Source organism: Chiloscyllium punctatum, chromosome 26 (assembly GCF_047496795.1).
Source record: "Chiloscyllium punctatum isolate Juve2018m chromosome 26, sChiPun1.3, whole genome shotgun sequence".
Classification (NCBI taxonomy): Eukaryota; Metazoa; Chordata; class Chondrichthyes; order Orectolobiformes; family Hemiscylliidae; genus Chiloscyllium; species Chiloscyllium punctatum.
The window spans coordinates 35449660-35471349 of record NC_092764.1 but is presented as its reverse complement, the minus strand read 5'-3'; the positions used below and the strand labels follow the sequence as shown (position 1 = coordinate 35471349).

General features: G+C 41.1%; 1 protein-coding gene across 2 annotated transcripts in view; it reads left to right on the top strand.

Annotated features, from left to right (window-relative positions):
- Positions 1-21690, top strand: part of banp (BTG3 associated nuclear protein) — a 233643-nt gene that overhangs the window by 141254 nt on the left and 70699 nt on the right. The window contains exons 9-10 of one of the 2 annotated variants that reach the window (XM_072596119.1): positions 746-879; positions 8818-8880. In XM_072596119.1, the coding sequence (XP_072452220.1) occupies positions 746-879; positions 8818-8880 (197 nt within the window). Of the gene's footprint in view, positions 1-745; positions 881-8809; positions 8881-21690 lie in introns of both variants that reach the window. The other variant, XM_072596118.1, reaches the window with a different exon arrangement.

Sequence of the window (21690 nt, the reverse complement as noted above, 5' to 3'; positions counted from 1 at the left end):
TGGGGTCGAGGAGTCCAGAACTAGAGGGCACAGGTTTAGGGTGAGAGGGGAAAGATATAAAAGAGACCTAAGGGGCAACGTTTTCACACAGAGGGTGGTAAGTGTATGGAATGAGCTGCCAGAGGATGTGGTGGAGGCTGGTACAATTGCAACATTTAAGAGATATTTGGATGGGTATATGAATAGGAAGGGTTTGGAGGGATATGGGCCGGGTGCTGGCAGGTGAGACTAGCTTGGGTTGGGATATCTGGTCGGCATGGACGGGTTGGACCGAAGGGTCTGTTTCCATGCTGTACATCTCTATTACTGTATGTTGCCTCAAAGAGCCAGGGATCCGGGTTCGATTCCCATCTTGGGTAACTGTCTGTGTGGAGTTTGCACATTCTCCCAGAGTCTGCGTGGGTTTCCTCCGGGTGTTCCGGTTTCCTCCCACAGTCCAAAGATGTGCAGGTTAGGTGAATTGACTATGCTAAATTGCCCATAGGGTTAGGTGTATTAGTGAGGGGAAAATATAGGCTAGGGGACTGGGTCTGGATTGGTTACTGTTTGGAGGGTCAGTATGGACTTGTTGGGCAAAAGGGCCTGTTTTGATACTGTAGGAAATCAAATCTAATCTAATCGAATCAAAATATCAGTATCTATATTTGAAAATTGGTAAATTCAAAATGTCATGTTTATCAATGAAAGTTCTGTCATATTTAAAATTTATGTTACCTGCAATTTTCTTCCTCTTCTATTTATCAAGGTGGGATACAAGGATCAGTATCATCTTCTGGAGATTTACAGCAGAATCAGGCACAGACCCTCCACTATGCATTGGCAAATGCTCAGCAAGTTCATATTCATCGTATAGGAGAGGATGGACAAGTTCAACAAGTAGTGAGTATTTTCAAGATATCACAAAAATTTATAAATCATAAAGTTGATTCCATAATTCCTAAGTTGGAGAGTAATATTTCAATATTACAGCGGTAAAATTAGTTTATCCTCTCTTTAAAATCATCTTTCTGTTGAGAAACCTGGGATTGCATAATTTACTTGTGTTTCCGGTATATTTTAATATATTTATATGGCATGGCTCATATAGTCATTACTCACAGAAGGAATAGCATTTAACCATGCAAGCTTTCTGTAGAGTAATCCAGTTGCTCCCATTCTGCCGTTTATTCTCTGTAGCCTGGCGAGTTTATTTCATTTTAAAATCGTGGATTGCCTCTAAATCCACCACTGACATAGGTAGAATGTTCTAGATCATTGCCACTCACTGCTTCAATGAAGAAAGTGACTTCCTCACATACTGCATGTATCATTAGCCCAAAAACTTAAATCTGTGTTTCCTACTCCTTTCCCGTTAGATAACGGGAAAAACTTTTCATTCTCTATCTTAACCTGTCATGAACTTGCACAGTTGTACAGCATTAACTTTAATCTGTCAATTGGCTGTTCCTCCCTAGTCTTGATATGTCCTGTGCAATTATCTGGCATGATACTCACTTTGGCATACCTCAAAATTTGGCATGTTTAGCAAATTTAGAGGTTTTAATTTTTTTGGTATCCAAATCATTTATGTATATCAAAAAGCAGTGATCCTAAGAGTGACTATTCAGGAACACCAGTATGAACTATCTTATGGTTTGAGAAACAGCCACTGAGTTAATTATTCAAGTCAACAATGACACTATTCCTTGAAACTCAGTTGTATTAACCAGCCTTTTATGTGATACTTTGTGAAAAGCTTTAATAAAATCATATACACCCCATGCACACATTCATCAACCATTTCCATTCCTCAAACAATTGTTTAGTTGAACATGATCTATATTTTACAATTCGAAGTAGCCTCTCCTTAATTACCATCAATCTCTCCAAGTCCTTGTTGGCCTTTTTCTCCTAATTGTTCTTTCTAATACCTTGCCTAACACTGATATTGAACTGACCAATCTGCTGTATGAATCTCTTTATACCCTTTCTGGAATAAGGATGTCCCATTTTCAATCTTTGAGCACTTCCCCTAAGCAGGTTGTTCTGCCGTAATGTGCGTTTCATTAAAGCAAATTCGCTATAATGGGATTGACAAACTGGGGACATTTCTAAAGCATGAACTTTTAAAACATGTTGACTGTTGTGTGATTGCAATGCCAATTTTTTTAAGCGCTGTTTATAAAAGTGTGATTTTTCTATAGCACGGGGTTGCACAAGAATGCAACCATCGCATTACAGAAGAACTAGCTGTATTTTCAGAGAACTTTTTTTATTCATTCACCGAATGTGGGTGTGATTGGCTAGGCCCGCATTTCTTGCCCATTTCTAATTGCCTAGAGGGCTTATAAGAGCCAACTACATTGCCGTGGGTCTGGAACCCCATGTAGACCAGACCAGGTAAGGATGGGAAATTTTCTTCCCTAAAGGACATGTGCGAACTCTGCCACCTACTTTTCCTTCCAATCTGAGATGCAAGTTGGCTGGACAGGAAGCATAGCACAGCTTTTCTGATGTATCCTGCCAATTAATTTTCACTCTATCTATTATTTCCATCGTCTTCCTATGTGCTGATATTTTATCAGCATCCTCCTATTTAAAAACTGATTCAAAGCTCTAAGTGTTCTAATCTTGCCCAGTGCCTCTATATGTAAATCACCTTGTTTGTCCCCAGTATGTCCTTGTCTGTTGTCTTTTGATTTGCAGGTGATGTTTACTCAGAATAGCATGGTTCTATTATAGTTTTTTCATGTGATTGAACAGACCAGCTCTTAACCTGTAAATCTTTGGCTAAGTGGGGCAGGTCATCCACCAATTGGAGTGCACGATTGTCACTGTTCTACCTTAGGATGTTTCTCCTGGCTGTGACTCGTGAATCAGGGACATCAGTTATGAATAAGGTTTGGCCATTAAGACTGAGTTGAGGTGCAGTTTCTTCATTTAGAGGACAGTGAATATTTGGAATTCTGTACCCAAGCAAATACTGGAAGCTCAATCATTGAAAAGGTTCAAGACAGAAATTTATGGAGACCAGCATTAAGGGATATGAAGATAGTGTGGGGAAAATTGCATTGAGGTGGTGATCAGCGATGATCAAGAATGGTAGCCATAATGTAGAGGTGCTGGTGTTGGACTGGGGTGGACAAAGTTAAAAATCACACAACACCAGGTTATAATCCAACAGGTTAATTTGGAAGTACTAACTTTTGGAGTGCTGCTCCTTTATCAGATAACTGTGGAGCAGGATCATAAGACACAGAATTTATAGCAAAAGATCACAGTGTCATGCAACTGAAGCAATATATTGAATAAACCTCGATTGCTGTTAAATCTTTCATCTTTAAGAATGGGTTGCAGGTTTTGATTCATTAACATGTAAATCACAGAACTTCTTTGAAGTCACATTCTCAAGATAACTTAAGGTTTTATTAAAAAAAAGTGACATCTCCGCTGAGACAGTATATTAAAGGGGTGAGGTTAGAGTCTGTATGTACCCAATCTTGAGTCAGATGGTTCTGTTTCCAAAGTGGGAACGTATAAAAACTTGTGTGGTTTGACTACCTGCAGATTGTGTACTTGTTGAGCAAAATAGAATGTGTTTGCAAATATAAACCTGCAGATATGAATTCATCCCACAGACTTATATGTATGTGTATGTGAGGAGGGGGAGAGAGAGTGCGAGTGTTAGTGTGTATGAGAGAGTGTGTTCATGTTTGTGTGTGCTTGGTAGAGTGTGTACGTGACTGTGACTGAGTATAACCCTGTGAGAGGATGTGTTCATGGTTGAGAGTGTGTGTGTGTGTGTGTGTGTGTGTGTTGGGGTGTGTGTGTGTGTCTGAGAGAACCTGTGTATGAGGGAGGGTCTGCATGAATGTGTGAATATGTAGGAGTCTATATGTGTGCTTGTGTGTGTTTGAGAGAGTGTATAGTATCGTGGGGTCATCTGTAGTGTCACATGAACCCAAGTTCCCTGTTGAAGCTATCCTCATGGGACTGAGCTCGGCTACCAGCCTCTGCTCGGCCACTCTGCATTGTTGCGTCTCCAAAGTTCACCTTGGAGGGTGGTCATTCAAAGATCCAAGGTTGAATATCCCTGACTGCTGAAGTGTTCCCTGACTGGGAGTGAATATTTCTGTCTGGTGATTATGGTGCTGTTGTCGTAGCGTCTGCTTGGTCTCACCATTGTGCCATGCCTTGGGGCATCCTTGCCTGCAGCATACTAGATAGACAACTTTAGCTGAGTCACATGAGTAGGTGGTGTCCCCACGTGTAATGGTGGTATCCATGTTGACAATCTGACATACCTTGCAGTTGTTGCCATGAAAGGGGTATATGGTGTTTTGGTTGATGTTGTTCTGAAGGCTGTGATTAATGGTCTTTCTAAGGTTTGGCAGTTGTTTAAAGGTGAGGAGTGGAGGCATAGGGAATGTCTTTCCTACCTTCATCATGCTTATCCTCATCGATAATGTGTTGCAAGCTGCAAAGAACATGGCATAGTTTCTCCACTCTGGACAACGAAGCATACCATCGGTTGCATCTCGTGTCTGGCTCCTGAGGAGGTCATTACAGTTTCTCACTGTGGCACATGGGAACTAGCGATCGATGAATTGAGCATCGTACCCTTTTCTTATGAGGGTGTCCTTCAGCACCTTCAGGTGTCTGTTGCTTTCCTCCTCATCTGAACAGATCTTGTGTATGCGTAGGGCTGTTTTAATATGTTTAGGTTGGAAGCTAGAGAAGTCAAGCATTGTGAGGTTATCCATGGGTTTGCGATAAAGTGAGATACTGAGGTGCTCATCCTTAATACAGAATGCGTGTGTCCAAGAATGAGATTGATACGAAAGAGTAGTCCATGGTAATTCTGATGGTGGGATGAAACTTGTCAATATCACTGTGTAATTGTTTCAGTGACTCCTTGTCATGGGTCCAGAGAAATGAAATGTCGTCAGTATAGCTGGTGTATAGTCTTGGTTGGAGGTCCTGGACAGTAAAGATGTCTTGTTCGAACTTGTGCATGAAAATGTTGGCATATTGGGGTGCAAATTTTGTCCCCATGGCTGTCCCATGTGTCTGAGTGAAGAACTGGTTGTCAAAGGTGAAAATGTTGTGGTCGAGGATGGTGCTCGGAGATTGGCAATTGTTGGTATCGGGTACTGAGGCTGTTGCAGTGATGCCGTCATCGTGGGAGATGCTAGTATAGAGTGCCGAAATGTCCAATGTGATGAGGAATGTTCGTAGTTCGATTAGTCTGTGGGTGCTAGGTTTCCTTAAAAAAGTCTGTAGTGTTGCGACAGAAGCTGGGGGTCCCTGTACAATGGGTTTCAAGTCTCCCTCGAAACAGCCAGAGAGGTTCTCACACAGGGTTCTGTTGCTTGTCATCATAGAGATGTACAGCATGGAAACAGACCCTTTGGTCCAACTCGTCCATGCCGATCAAATATCCCAACCCAATCTAGTCCCACCTGCCAACACCTGACCCATATCCCTCTAAACCCTTCCTATTCAAATACTTATCCAAATGCCTTTTACATGTTACAATTGTATCAGCCTCCACCACTTCCTCTGGCAGCTCATCTATACACGTACCACCCTCTGAGTGAAAAAGTTGCCCCTTAAGTCTCTTTTATATATTGCCCCTCTCACCCTAAACCTATACTCTCTAGTTCTGGACACCCCGCCCCAGGGAATGGCTTTGTCTATTTATCCTATCCGTGCTCCTCATGATTTTATAAACCTCTATAAGGTCACCCCTCACCCCTCAGCCTCCAACGCTCCAGGAAAAACAGCCCAAGCCTGTTCAACCTCCCCCTATAGCTCAAATGCATAATCCTGGCCACATCCTTGTAAATCTTTTCTGAGCCCTTTCAAGTTTCACAACATCCTTCCGATAGGAAGGAGACCAGAATTGAACACAAAATTCCAAAAGTGGCCTAACCACATTCCTGTACAGCCGCAACATGACCTCTCAACTCCATTACTCAATGCTCTGACCAGTAAGGGAAAGCATACCAAACTCCTCCTTCACTATCCTATCTACCTGCGACTCTACTTTCAAGGAGCTGTGAGCCTGCACTCCAAGGTCTCTTTGTTCAGCAACACTCCCTTGTACCTTACCATTATGTGTATAAGTCCTGCTAAGATTTGCTTTCCCAAAATGCAGAACCTCGCATTTATCTGAATTAAACTCCATCTGCCACTCCTCAGCCCATTGGCCCATCTGATCAAGATCCTGTTGTACTCTGAGGTAATCTTCTTCGTTGTCCACTATACCTCCAATTTTGGTGTCATCTGCAAACTTACTAACTATATCTCCTACGTACACATCCAAATCATTTATATAAATGACGAAAAATAGTGGACCCAGCACTGATCCTTGTAGCACTTTACCGGTCTCAGGCTTCTCATCTGAAAAACAACCCTTCATCACCAACCTCTGTCTTGTACCTTTGAGCCAATTCTGTATTCAAATGGCTAGTTCTCCCTGTAATTCCATGAGATCTAACCTTGCTAACTAGTCTCCCCTGGGTAACCTTGTCGAACGCCTTACTGAAGTCCATATAGATCACGTCCACCCCTCTGCCCTCATCACGCCTCTTTGTTACTTGTTCAAAAAAACTCAAATTTGTGAGACATGGTTTCCCACACACAAAGCCATGTTGACTATTCCTAACCAGTCCTTGCCTTTCCAAATACATGTAAATCCTGTCCCTCAGGATTCCCTCCAACAACTTGCCCACCACCAACATCAGGCTCACGGGTCTATAGTTCCCTGGCTTGTCTTACCACCTTTCTTAAGTAATGGTACTACGTTAGCCAACCTCCAGTCTTTTGGCACCTCACTTGTCACTATCGATCATACAAATATCTCAGAAGGAGCCCTAGCTTCCCACAGAGTTGTAGGGTACACCTGCTCAGGTCCTGGGAATTTATCCACCTTCATGTTTCACGACATCCAGCACATCCTCCTCTGTAATATGGACATTTTTCAAGATGTCACTATCTATTTCCCCACATTCTATATCTTCCATGTCGTTCTCCACAGTAAACGCTTGTGTTGGCTTTGTGTATCTCTGGAAGGCAGTAGTGGTCACCTATGCGAGACGTACGTTGTTTGAGAGTGTGTAGGGTACTCAGAAGAACTGGATCAAATGTCTTGATCAATCTGTTTAGTTCACGGGTATGTTCTTTGGTTGGATCGGCTGGTAGTTGCCTGTAGTGTTCCTAGATGTTCAGTTGGTATACTTGCTTGCAGTAGTCCTTTCTATTCTGAATGAAGCTGTCTCCTACTTTATCTGCTGGTTTGATTACAGTGTTGCCATTAGCTTTGAAAGCATTGGCGCTGCATTGTGATCTACTTTGTACGTGTAGCTGATGAATGTGGCATTTAGAAGCTTCCTGACTGTTCCAGCACACACGTCAGACCCAGGGCAGTGGCTTGCTGGAGGGGTCCAAATTGACTCCTCCTTTGGCCACTCCACTATGGTACCACAGGGAGAACAAGTACAAATTACTCAAGATAGTGAGGTAAGGTTGCAGCAATGCTTATTTTTGATTTCTAATCACTTTTCACAAGGACCAGTGCACCCATGACTAAATTGATACGAGAATGGTAGACTCAGTGGTCTTATGTCCCATTTTGACACCCATGACCATAAAGGTCTGCCTGTGTATTGTGACCCATCATCAGATATGATTTCTTCAGCTGTACTGAATATTGTATTAATTATGTTTCCCTTGTATGCACATTTACTTTCTGACAATTGAAATGTGGAAGAGTAGTTAGAGATGAGGAGAAAATTCTTATCCTGAATTGTGAAGAAATTTTAGACAAAGGTATAACTGAATGCTGCTATAATTGGTGACTCAGACACACTTTGCACATATTCAGAGTCTTGTCTATGATTGTTGATCCATGGATAATACACAGTATCACATGTCAAGCAATTTGTTGCTCGAAACCCTAATGTAACCGTCACAATGCTTGTACCCAATTACCATGTACTTGTTTAAATTATAACCTCTTGAGATATCTGCCTCATTTCATTCTTGCCAAAGTTGTCTAAGATTATTTAGCAGCTCTTGTGCTGTATCAGGTCATCCTTAATAACGTACCATTGTGCCTTCTGTCTTTGATTGTTAACCGTCTTTTCCTGAAATTGGTTTGTGTGAACGAAAAGTCATCAAATTGACCTTAACCACATTTTACCCTTCAGTGTTCATACTGTCTAGAATTTCTGCAAATCCACTTGGACTGCTCAATTTGTTGAGTGTGTTTGAAGCATTTATTTTGGTGCCAGTTTTGTTGCAGACATTGAAGTCATACCCTGTGTATATGGTAGGAGTCTTTGAAATCTAAGTGATGCACTTGTCAGTGGTTCATGCAAAGGTATTTCCAACGATTTATCATCGGTTTCCACAGTGAATTGCTCACTCATCAAGTACATATAGAATCTAATGATTTCAATTGCTAAATCAAAAGCTGTATGTTATAATAATTGGATTGCAAGAGAATAGGTTATTGGACACAAATGCTATTGGTTTACTATTTTGTATGATGTGTGGTCCTTGCCCATCTGAGATGCTTGTGTTCTTTCTTGGGTCATAGGATGCAGGTTTATGCTGACAAATATTGTCTGAGTGTTTCAACCATATGTTGGTTATCTTCCAGCCATACATATGGGATATCTTTCCTTGTGGGCTCTCTTAACGACAGTGCTCTGTTGGAAAAGTTAGGTATGTACAGTGCAAGGAATGTTTAAGCTTTGTGAACTGTTACAGTCAATAATACTTTTTTTTTTCCTTCCTCTTCCATGACTTTTCTATCTATTGGCTGTACAGGGCCACCTGCATATTGCGCAGGTACCACAGGGAGAACAAGTACAAATTACTCAAGATAGTGAGGTAAGGTTGCAGCAATGCTTATTTTTGATTTCTAATCACTTTTCACAAGGACCAGTGCACCCATGACTAAATTGATGTCACTAATAGATGCTTGCAAAAATGATGCCGTTTAGGAATAACTGCAGTACACTTGGTAGACAATGTTCGGGAAGGGTATCTTGCTACTTATTTTACACAGGTGATGTTTCATGTTAGCTTTTAGTGTCTATTGATTTATGAGTAGGTGATGTATTTTTTCTTTTTAATATTGCTATGCTGATGCATTCTATGATTACCTTTCAGAAAGCCATATTATCATAAATCTCTGTAGTACAATTATATTCCACCTGTGACCAGGCATAATGCCAATGTTATATTTTTAGTTTACTTGTGAAATTTGAATTATATAATTCATTGAAAATTCCCCAAAATCCCCATCTTAATTTTGCTGTTTTTAGTGTAAAAATAAAAACACCAGTGTTCAGCTCCAACTTACTTTCCCCAGTGTCTTGCATACACGACATTTGAAATCTGTAGATTGGTGTTTGCCATCAATCTCATAATTATTGAGTGTGATTGAAGCGCTGTCTTTTGACCATGTGACTGTGAACGTGTTTCATTCCTCTCATTTTCCCAGAACTATTTTACTGGTCATTTACTAAACTTGACAATTGAATTTTATCTTCGGCTCTGGATTTCATTTAAATTGAAACATACAATGGAAGTTATCGGTGGTAATACATGCCCTTATCTAAAATCTGTATTTTGAATTGATACAGCCTAACATTTTACTGATTACAGAAATGTTATTTTCTTTCGATAGTGTATGGTTGTGAGGTTTCTAAGTATTTCTAAATATTTCTTTCAAACTTCCAAAATATTATTGGCTCATTATCCCTGATGTCAGTTGAATGACTTTCAGGTGGCAAGTTTTATCAAATTGTTTCATTGCATGCGAACATTCAAATTAGGAGCAGACAAAGGCCATTGGGCCCCTTTTGAGTTTGCTCCCCACTCAATGAGAGCCTGATTGATCAGTTTGTGTTTTGAATTCCACTTTCCCATCTACCGTAAATAATCTTTGATCCTTGTTCGGTAAAGGAATCAATCAACTTTCACCTTGAAAATGAATGTTGCGAAACTTGAAAGGGTTCAGAAAAGATTTACAATGATGTTGCTAGGTTTGGAGGATTTGAGCTATGGGCAGAGGCTGAATAGGCTGGGGCTGTTTTTCCTGGCCTGTTGGAGGCTGGGGGTGACCTTATAGAGGTTATAAAATCATGATGGATAGGATAAATAGAAAAAGTCTTTTCTCTGGGGTTGGGGAGTCCAGAAGTAGGGGGCATTGGTTGAAGGTGAGAGGGGAAAGATATAAAAGGGACCTAAGGGGCAACTTCTTCACGCAGAGCGTGGTGCGTGTATGGAATGATGAAGTGGTGAGGGCTAATTCAATTACAATATTTAAAAGGCATATGGATGGGTATATGAATAGGAAGGGTTGAGAGGGATCTGGGCCAAGTGCTGGCAAATGGGACTAGATTAGGTTGGGATATCTGGTCGGCATGGACGAGTTGGACCGAAGGGTCTGTTTCTGTGCTGTACATCTCTATGACTATGACTCTGCTTTCACTGCCTTTTGGAGACAGATAATTCTGAATTTGTACTCCCCTCTGAAATAAAATTTCTTCTCTTCTCTAATTTTTAACAGCACCCCCTACAAGGGACTCCCACCCCGACAAGGGTAAATGGCATTTTCACATCCATCAAGTGACACCACACACACTTCTAAAGTCCAGTGGAAACAATCCCAGTCTGTGAAAACTTTCCTTATAAGCTGCTCATTTGAGATGTCAATCTTGTGAAGCTTTTTTGAACCGTCTCCAATTTTTGCATCACTTCTTAAATAAGAGACAACACATGTACATATTATTCCAGATGTAGTCTCATCGTTGCCCTGTATAACTGAAATATTCATCCTTCCACTGGTTAATTCCTCTTGAAATAAAGGGTAACGTTCCATGAATTGCCTTAATTACTTGTACGTACCTGCATATGAATGTTTTATGACGCATGCACTAGATCCATCTGCACCTTGTAATTCTACAGTTGTTCTCTGTTTAACATAATGTTCTGTTTATCTGCCAACTTGAATACCTTCACATTTTTCCATGTTATAGTCTATCAGCCAGTTTTTTGCTCATTCATTGAACCCATCTATACAAGTTAGCATCCTCCTTGTGTCCTTTCACAACAGGTTTTCCAGTCTAGCCTTGGTATGGACAGATTTAACTACTTTTGTTCATCTCATTGAAGTCATTGATGTCAAGTGTAAAAATTGTAGGTTCCAGCCCAGACTGTTCAACTGCTCGTCATGTTCTGCCAATCAGAAGAAGATGCATCTAGAAACACTCTGTTTTCCTGCAGGAAGTAATTGTCTGTGAATGCAAGTTGTTCTGCATAAGTGCCACCAATTAGTTTATTTGATGTTCTCCATTGTCCTCCATTCTATTATCCTCATTCCTACTCCAAGTAGTAAAGTTACATAGCTACATAACCTTTGGCTAAAAGACTGTGATCAATTAAGTGACATTTTTGTTGGTTGATACCTGCTGTTAAATTTTTTTTCTTTATTGCTAAATTCTATTGATGCTATATTTGATGGAAAATTATTCTTTAAACTTTGAAATCTTTCTAACTTGACACTGAAGTATGGAATCTATTCTTTGCCATCAGTCAAATATAGTGATTGCCTTTGTACTTATTGCAATTACATTTTCCATACGAATGATTTTCCAAGATCTTTGCTTGAGTATGGGATTGACAGTGATTGTAAGTTAGGTAAAAACAATGACTGCAGATGCTGGAAACCAGATTTTGGATTAGTGGTGCTGGAAGAGCACAGCAGTTCAGGCAGCATCTGAGGAGCAGCAAAATTGACGTTTCGGGCAAAAGCCCTTCATCAGGAATAAAGGCAGAGAGCCTGAAGTGAAGGGTGGGGGTGGGGAGAAAGTAGCATGGAGTACAATAGGTGAGTGGGGGAGGGGATGAAGGTGATAGGTCAGGGAGGAGGGTGGAGTGGATAGGTGGAAAAGAAGATAGGCAGGTAGGACAAGTCATGGGGACAGTGCTGAGCTGGAAGTTTGGAACTAGGGTGAGGTGGGGGAAGGGGAAATGAGGAAACTGTTGAAGTCCACATTGATGCCCTGGGGTTGAAGTGTTCCGAGGCGGAAGATGAGGCGTTCTTCCTCCAGGCGTCTGTTGGTGAGGGAGTGGCGGTGAAGGAGGCCCAGGACCTCCATGTCCTCGGCAGAGTGGGAGGGGGAGTTGAAATGTTGGGCCACAGGGCGGTGTGGTTGATTGGTGCGGGTGTCCCGGAGATGTTCCCTAAAGCGCTCTGCTAGGAGGCATCCAGTCTCCCCAATGTAGAGGAGACCGCATCGGGAGCAACAGATGCAATAAATGATATTAGTGGATGTGCAGGTAAAACTTTGATGGATGTGGAAGGCTCCTTTAGGGCCTTGGATGGAGGTGAGGGAGGAGGTGTGGGTGCAGGTTTTGCAGTTTTTGCGGTGGCAGGGGAAGGTGCCAGGATAGGAGGGTGGGTTGTAGGGGGGCATGGACCTGACCAGGTAGTCACGGAGAGAACGGTCTTTGCGGAAGGCGGAAAGGGGTGGGGAGGGAAATATATCCCTGGTGGTGGGGTCTTTTTGTAGGTGGCAGAAATGTTGGCGGATGATTTGGTTTATGCGAAGGTTGGTAGGGTGGAAGGTGAGCACCAGGGGCGTTCTGTCCTTGTTACGGTTGGAGGGGTGGGGTCTGAGGGTGGAGGTGCGGGATGTGGGCGAGATGCATTGGAGGGCATCTTTAACCACGTGGGAAGGGAAATTGCGGTCTCTAAAGAAGGAGGCCATCTGTTGTGTTCTGTGGTGGAACTGGTCCTCCTGGGAGCAGATACGGCGGAGGCGGAGGAATTGGGAATACGGGATGGCACTTTTACAAGAGGTAGGGTGGGAAGAGGTGTAATCCAGGTAGCTGTGGGAGTCGGTGGGTTTGTAAAAAACCCACCAGTTGTAAGTTGTTAGTTGTAAGGTCCCTGTTGTTATGGACCAGGCCAGACCCTTGAAAACTTTGCTAGTTGTTTTTAGCAAGTGTTAAGTAGATATTTCAGGAGAAATACTGCTGGTCAAATCACTTAGTTTTAAACAAAACAGAATTTATTTACAAGATTAGTGAATGAGACACAAACAACAGAATACCGAATAACTTAACCTCTCCGTAAACCCAACAGATCATCCTGCTGTTCCAAATGCTTGCAACAATCCCCGTAAACATCCCTCGGCAAAGCTGGTAAATCAACACAGGTTCTTTGAGGATAGAAGTCAGAGAGAGTACCAGCCTGGACCTGCTTCTTTGGGTCCAGCAGCTTTTTTCCACACTACTGCTAAAAACCAAACCAAACCAGAGAAAAGCTGAGCTGGGAGAACTGGCCACTTACCTTTCATTGTACAAGTGTTTGTTTTTATTTGAAAGCCTTCTGCCTGAGGTAGCATCTGTTAGCTATTATCAAATTGGCCCTAACCCTTCAACCCAGACTTGTCGGAGTCTGTATCATTTAAGACCTCTCTGGAAAAGAAAGCCAAGGACACCATGAACTTGTTAAAGGGGTAGCTTCATTGTACGACCACTTAAAAAATAAAAGAATCATTAATATTGGAAGATAGCTACATTTTAAAACTCCTTAAGTCTAAATCGATAGTAGTCTGCACCACACACATACATTATATTGACAATAAATATACAAACATGCAAACATACAAACAGATACATTTTGTTTATCTGTTTTACTCTTACCACTGAACGTCTCCGTTTCTCATTCAAGTCTCAATAATGCATCGGCAATCACATTTTCACGTCCTGCTACATGCACAATTTTCAAATTGAATGGTCATAACAACAAGCTCCATCTAAACAGTCTGGCATTTTTATCCTTAATTTACTCCACAAACTTCAATGGGTTATGATCAAAATATATGATTGTCTCAGATGCATTACTGGTAACATAAACATTGAAATGTTGTAATGTCAACACCAAGCTCAAAGTCTCCTCAACTCTCGAATATTTCTGCTAATGAATGTTCAGCTTCCTGGATGAAGGGCTTATGCCTGAAATGTCGACTTTCCTGCAGCTTGGATGCTGCCTGACTGGCTGTGCTTTTCCAGCATCACGCTCTTTGATTCTGATCTCCAGCATCTGCAGTCGTCACTGTCCCCTAGTTGATTATAACCCTACTGCAAAGCCTCTTCCAAGGATGCCTACTTTGAAGAAGTTCTCCTCCTCCCTCTACAAAAATCTCAGTGAGTCTCTCTCTCGCTGTCTGCACTCCCCAGGTCATGTCCTTTCCTCATTCCTGATGAAAGGCTTATGCCCGAAATGTCAACTCTCCTGCTTCTCAGATGCTGTCTGACTGGCTGTGCTTTCCCAGCACCACACTCTTCCATTTTAAATTGATACAGTCCATTCGGCGTTACGAAAGTTGAAACTGCCTTTGCTCTTTCTGACAAAGATATCTACCAGTATCCTCTGAGCAAGTCCAACTTAGAAATGTAAGTTGCTTGTCCCACTTTCTCAACACAGTCTTCCAAACGAGGAATTGGACATGCATCAGTCTTTGTACCTGCATTGATTTTGTGATAGTCCGCACAACTGTTGTGTACCATCTGGTTTTGATACCAATACTATGGGTGAGCTCCAGTCACTGTAATTCACTTTGATTATGTCATCTTGGAGCTTGCGTCCAATCTCCTTTTGAACCCCTACCAACTTTAGAGGGTTATTCCTATAAGGATGTTGCTTAATCGAAACAGCATCTCGTATGGATGTAGGTTTGCTCGCTGAGCTGAAAGGCTAATTTCCAGATGTTTCGTCACCCTACTAGGTAATATCTTCAGTGGAGAAAGTGAGGGCTGCAGATGCTGGAGATCAGAGCTGAAAATGTGTTGCTGGAAAAGCGCAGCAGGTCAGGCAGCATCCAAGGAGCAGGAGAATCAACATTTCGGGCATAAGCCCGAAGATTCCTGAAGAAGGGCTCATGCCCGAAACGTCGATTCTCCTGCTCCTTGGGTGCTGCCTGACCTGCTGCGCTTTTCCAGCAATATCTTCAGTGGGCCTCAGGCGAAGCACTACTGATAGTTCCTGCTTTCTATTTATATGTTTGGGTTTCTTTGGGTTGGTGATGTCATTTCCTGTGGTGAAGTCACTTCCTGTTCTTATTCTCAGGGGGTGGTAGATGGGGTCTAACTCGGTGTGTTTGTTGATAGAGTTCCTCATCCATATGTAAGGATAATAGTGAGAGGGGGTCATGTCTTTTTGTGGCTAGTTGGTGTTCATGTATCCTGGTGGCTAGTTTTCTGCCTGTTTGTCATGTATCCTGGTGGCTAGTTTTCTGCCTGTTTGTCATGTATCCTGGTGGCTAGTTTTCTGCCTGTTTGTCCAATGTTGTGTTTGTTCCAGTCCTTGCACGGTATTTTGTAATACAATAAGCAAACCTAATGTCAACCCAGTCTGTCCCCACCCGTTCCCCAACCCCATCCGTGCCCACCCTGCCCCCAACAGCTGTTTGACGTAATGTTTCTTTTGGGACCCTGAGATCCCCCTCGGATAATCCGATATTCGGATAATTGAGATTCCTCTGTATACAAAATTGTAGGGTAGAGATAGAGTAGATAGGAAGAACTTCTTTCCCTTGGCAGAGAGTTCAAAAGCCAGGATTCATAGGTTCAAACTAAGTGACAGAAGGATTAGAGGGGACGTGAGGATAAACATTTTTAAGTAGATGGCGGTAGATGTCTGGAACTTGCCTGAGTTGTTGTGATGGAAGTAGACACCTTAAACTCTTTCTTTAAAAAAAACCTGGATCTGCACCTTAAGTGCTGTAAACTGCAGGGTAATGGGCCGTGTGAAGGAAGTTGGCATTAGAAAGGACGTCTGGATATCTTTGGGTTAGCATGGGAAAGATAGGCCGAATGGCCCCCTTCTGTGCTATATCATTACTATGGTTCTATCCCACTACTCCTAGTTTAGGTAGCATTTTAGCTAGTCTTTTTTACACTCTAGGCATGCATCCTTAGTCCAAAACTGCACAATTAAAAGATTCTGCTTTCAGCACATTGATCACTGGGCTGAAACCTCTTGTGTCCAATACAATGCATTTTCTTTGATCTGTATCTCAATCATCATCTTCCACATCTTCTGTTTTAGGTTCAGTTTTGAAAACTTCATTCCATATTTTGGGTAACTTCATGGCATAATGGTACTTTGAATTGTACCTAAAGTACAGTAAACTCTCTGTATCCACAAAATCACGAATTGCAAAATTGCCTATTTGTGCCAACAATTAAATAACAACAAAATTCAACATCCATGTGTAAAAATCATGTTTATGATATTTTTAAAATCTATTTTAACCTATTAAATGAGCAGTGCACTTGCAAATTTCATTATTTGTGAGTTTTCTCAGGAATGGAGCTATCCTGGATATGGAGGAATGATTGTACTGCTGACTACACCCTGAACATTTCTGGGATTTGTTTTCTTTACTAAATACAAAACTCACAAAATTATTGATGACATTTCTGTTTTTTAATATCTAGAAATGAGCAAAAACATTTACATATGCTTAGATAATGAAAAAGCTTTCAATCATAGAGTCATAGAGATGTATAGCATGGAAACAGACCCTTCGGTCCAACTTGTCCATGCCAACCAGATATCCCAACCTAATCTAGTCCCACTGGCCAGCACCCGGCCCATATCCCCCAAACCCTTCCTATTCATATACCCATCCGGATGCCTTTTGAATGTTGCAATTGCACCAGCCTCCATCACTTCCTGTGGCAGCTCATTCCATACACGCATCACCCTCTGTGTGAAAAGGTTGCCCCTTAGGTCTCTTTCATATCTTTCCCCTCTCACACTAAACCTATACCCTCTAGTTCAGGGCTCCCCGACCCCAGGGAAAATACATTGTTTATTTATCCTTCCCATGCCCTTCATGATTTTTTAAACCTTTATAAGGTCACCCCTCAACCTCTGACGCTCCAGGGAAAACAGCCCTAGTCTATTCAGCCTCTCCATATAGCTCAAATTCTCCAACCCTGACAACATCTTTGTAAGTCTTTTCTGAACCCCTTCAAGTTTCACAACATCCTTCCAATAGGAAGGAGACCAGAATTACATGCAATATTCCAACAGTGGCCTAACGAACATCCCGTACATGACCTCCCAAATCCTGTACTCAATACTCTGACCAATAAAGGAAAGCATACCAAAAGCCGCCTTCACTAAACTATCTACCTGTGACTCTACTTTCAAAGAACTATGAACCTGCACTTCAAGGTCTCTGTTCAGCAACACTCCCTAGGACCTGACCATTAAGTGTATAATTCCTCTTAAGATTTGCTTTCCCAAAATGCAGCACCTTGCATTTATCTAAATTAAACTCTATCTGCCACTCCTCAGCCCATTGGCCCATCTGACCAAGATCCCGTTCCACTCTAATTTTGGTGTCATCTGCAAACTTATTAACTATACCTCCTTTGTTCACATCCAAATCATTTATGTAAATGACAAAAGTAATGAACCCAGCACTGATACTTGTGGCACTCTACTGGTCACAAGCCTCGAATCTGAAAAACAACCCGTCACCACTACCCTCTGTCTTCTACCTTTGAGCCAGTTCTGTATCCAAATGGCTAGTTCTCCCTGTATTCCATGAGATCTAACTTTACTAACCAGTCTCCAATGGGGAACCTTGTCGAACATTTTACTTAAGTTCATATAGATCATGCCCACTGCGCTGCCCTTGTTAATTCCTAAAAGCCGTTACACACATCGCTGAACTGTTGCATTCAGATCCTATATTGCAAGCAATCAGTGAGCACTAGGTTAGAAGGTGGACAATCAATTATATTTCAAGTGAATATGACAAGGCTGCCAGGATTATTTTCTCTGTGCAGAACTAGTATTCAGAGAATTAGATGTACATCCTAGGGTGAAATGTGGTGATACAAACATAATGAACCTGTGGTACATTGAAAATGTGGTGCAATTGGCAGAATTCGAAGAGGCCCTACAGTTGTTATAGGTCATTTGAAGTCCAGAAATTTATTATGTAGGTTGAATATGAAGATTATAAAGATAAAAACAATGATAGTCAGAAGAAATGCTTTGGAGGGACCTAGAATGAAGATTTAAGTGAGTCATGTCACAAGGAAACAAGCAAATAAGAATGTTTGTTTAGGACACATTAAAACATAAGATAGATGCAGTGTTGAAATCAGAAGAAAGGTAAAGGTAATCATAAATAATTTTGTGAAGATGAAGAATGTGTTAACAATAAGAAAATTCAAGTTTGCTACAAGGAGAAATACTCAGTGCTGCATCCTGTCCGCTATCATGTATGCCTAAGAAACCAGACAGGAAGTAACGATTTGTGAAAGAATATACACTGTTTGAAATGTGAATGATAAAATCACCAACAGAATCAAAGAAGTGTTATGTTGCAGAAGGAGGCGATTTGGCCAGTTATGCCTGCACCTTGTTAATTGAGTATCATTACCTCATGCCAATCTTTTTACCTTTTCCCCATAGTGTTTCACATGTTTTGTCCAGATAATCCTCTAAATGCCCTGTTGAATGCCTCAACTGAACTTGCCTCCACCACATTTCCAGATAGTGCATTCCATCGCCTAACTAATAACTAAGCGAAAATCTTTTTCCTCACTTAATCCTTGATCTGTGGCATTCACTTCAAAGGCATGCTGTCTTGTTTTTACTAGCGTGAACAGTTTCTCCCTATCTGCCATATTCAGCCCTCTCATGGTTTTGAAAATCTATATCAGATCTGCTCTTAGCCTTGTCTCCAAGGAGAATAATCTGAACTTCTTTCTGTTCTCATAACTGAAGTTCCTCATTCCTAGAACGGCTTCTCCACACTCTACATTGTGTTATGACAATATTATGGCTTTAAGCAGTGTATTTTGTTCTTTTTTTCGAAAGAGAGGTTGAGACAGAAGTGTTGAGTGGTCTGTTCCAAGCCAATTCATTAAAGAACTTGTGAAACCTTGGGTTCTTCTTAAAGATGGAACAGGAGAAGTAGTAAGAAGGGATGTGGTCAAGCTCCCACAGAACCAGTATTTTACTTCAACTTTCAGTAGTTCTTGAAACTGGACGTGGAAGTTGTTATTCGTCTCTTTGCTACAGCTAAAAGTTTAGGTTCTTTTCCTGCTGCCAGAATTGCATGTGAATAATCTATTTTACTGAATTTGCCCTTGTGAAGGCTGCGTTTTTGGGATATTACTGTAATGGAACAGTTGCTGTTTAGCAGTTAAATAATCTATTATTCTGTTAAGTTTTCCAGTAGAGTTGTTATTCCACAACTACTTTATTTTGTATTTTAACTATAATGAAAGAATAAAATGTGTTTTGCGTCAAACCTGGTAGTCAGACCAATTGAATTGCATCTGGAACACAACGTCTTACATTGACTTTAAAATTAAGAAAAATTGGGGTCTAAACTATCTTCTGAAAATATTTTGAGGAGCTTTGGTTTGGTCCATAACAAATTGGGAGCTCTTGTCGGGGTTAAAATCTCTAGTTCCTGGTTGGATTTCAGATTATTAGACTCTCAGACATTAAGTGGTGAGTGTTGTTTTCTTTTCGGGTGTTACATTCAATTTCTTTAAATAGGGGATGCCTTGTGTAGTAATGGCTCTTTCAATCACTAAGACTTTTGTAGGGGTGGAAGAAATCACTTTGGGAGTTGTACAGAAAGTAATCAAGGAAAAGCTTTTGGATTTGGCAGACTCGCTAATTCATCTGAACTCCAGCGAAAACAATCCTAACCTAGTCGATCTCTCCTCGTATGTCAGTCCACATTGGCTGCACTCCCTTGAGAGCAAGAGCATCCTTCCTCAGAAAAGGAGACCTAAACTGCGTACAGTATTCTAGGTGTGGCCTCACTGAGGTCCTGTATAACTGCAACAGCAGATCTCTGCTCCTGCACTTGAAACCTCTTGCAATGAAAGCCAACAGACTATTTGCCTTCTTTACTGCCTGCAGCATGAACATGAATAGGAGAGTTTGGAACTGAAAACTGAAAGTCAACTTAAAATGGTGGAGATAGAGGTGAAAGTTAGGAGGAGTGATGGGGACAGTGATGGAGATCAGTCCCATTGTAGCCACAGGCCTGGTGGGGATCTTTTAAAATATGTCCAAGTGATGCTATGGTTTGATGAGAAGGATGTAGAAGCCTTTTCCTTTCATTTGAGAAAGTGGCAAAACAAGTGAAATGACTGATGACGATGTGGCTATTGTTGATTCAAACAAAGTTGTTAGGTAGAGCTAATGAGGTATTTGCATTACTCTCAAAAGAGGTACCTGGGGTGTGTTAGGAGGTGAAAATCCTGTTTTAAGTGCATATGAAATAGTACCAGAAGCCTATAGACAACATTTCAGGAATCTAAGGAGGGAACCTGGTCGAATGTACATAGCGATTGAAAGAATCAAACAAAGTAATGTTGATAGGTTGATGAAGACATTGAAAATAGAGCAAACCTATGACGCTGTTAGACAGTTATTTTGGAGGAGTTCAAAATAATCACTTCCTGAAGTAGAACTCATGTGGAAGAGCAAGTGTTGAAACTGCAAGATTAGCAACGGAAATGGCAGATGATAATGGGTTGGTTTATAAATTAAAGTTTGGCTTTTGAAATCAATTTCAATCTGTGAGGTATAAAAATTGGGGAAAAGAGAAATCCTCAGGTGACAAGAGAAAAGGAGATCTCATTGATGATAGTTTACCACAGGGTAAGAGGGAAACCCATGAAGGGGAAAGAAGTTTAAAACAAAAACTTAAGCTGTTTTCACTGTAATAAAGTTGGCCACATGAAGTCAGAGTTGGTGATTTAGAAAAAATATTGGGAAGATGGATGCGGGAAAACAGGATAAGCTAGTGAGTTTTGTTGAAGTCGCGAAGGAAAGCATAATGGAAGCTAAAAAGCTGCAACAGAATGTACAACCTGATTGGGGTTGATTCAGAAGAAAGTGCCAGATCTCTTTAAAGAATGTACTTGTGTGGGTAAGGCTAACTCATGCATGCAAGATGAATTAGGTAAAGAAATGAAAATTTTAAGAAATACAAGAGCAAGTCAGTCTTTGGGGAGAGATGAGATATGTCATTCAGAAGTACAATTCAGAAGCCAGAAAAAGTGGTAAATACGTATAATTCATTTGTGAGAAAAGTATTTTTCCATTATATAAAGTGAGATTGGAGAGTCCGGTGAAAGTGGTGAATTGGTAGTAGGAGTAAAAGAAATTCTTGATTCTGGAAATATAGTTTATCCTTGGTCATGATATACTGGATCACAGGTGGGAGTGATGTCCACAGTGATTGAAAAGCCATTGGAAAATCGGGCAACTGAGATGTTACAGGAAGCATATCATGAAATGTTTCCTGACTGTGTGGTAATAAGGTGACAACGCCACAGATTGAAACAAGAGAGATCAATAAGTAAAGATAAGGAAGTTGAAGTTCAGTTTTTAGAAAGTATGTTTGATCAAATGGTTGAGAAAAAAAAACAAGAACAGGTAGGGGACAAAATGGATATTTTTAGTTCAGAGAAGCTATAGCTGAACTATAACATGAAGATAAAACACTAAAGTAGTTGTATCAAAAAGCATGCACAGAAGATTGTGTACCCAAGAATGCTACATAATTAGAAATGAAATCTTGATGAGGAAATGGGGACCATGACATATTCAGGTCAATGAGA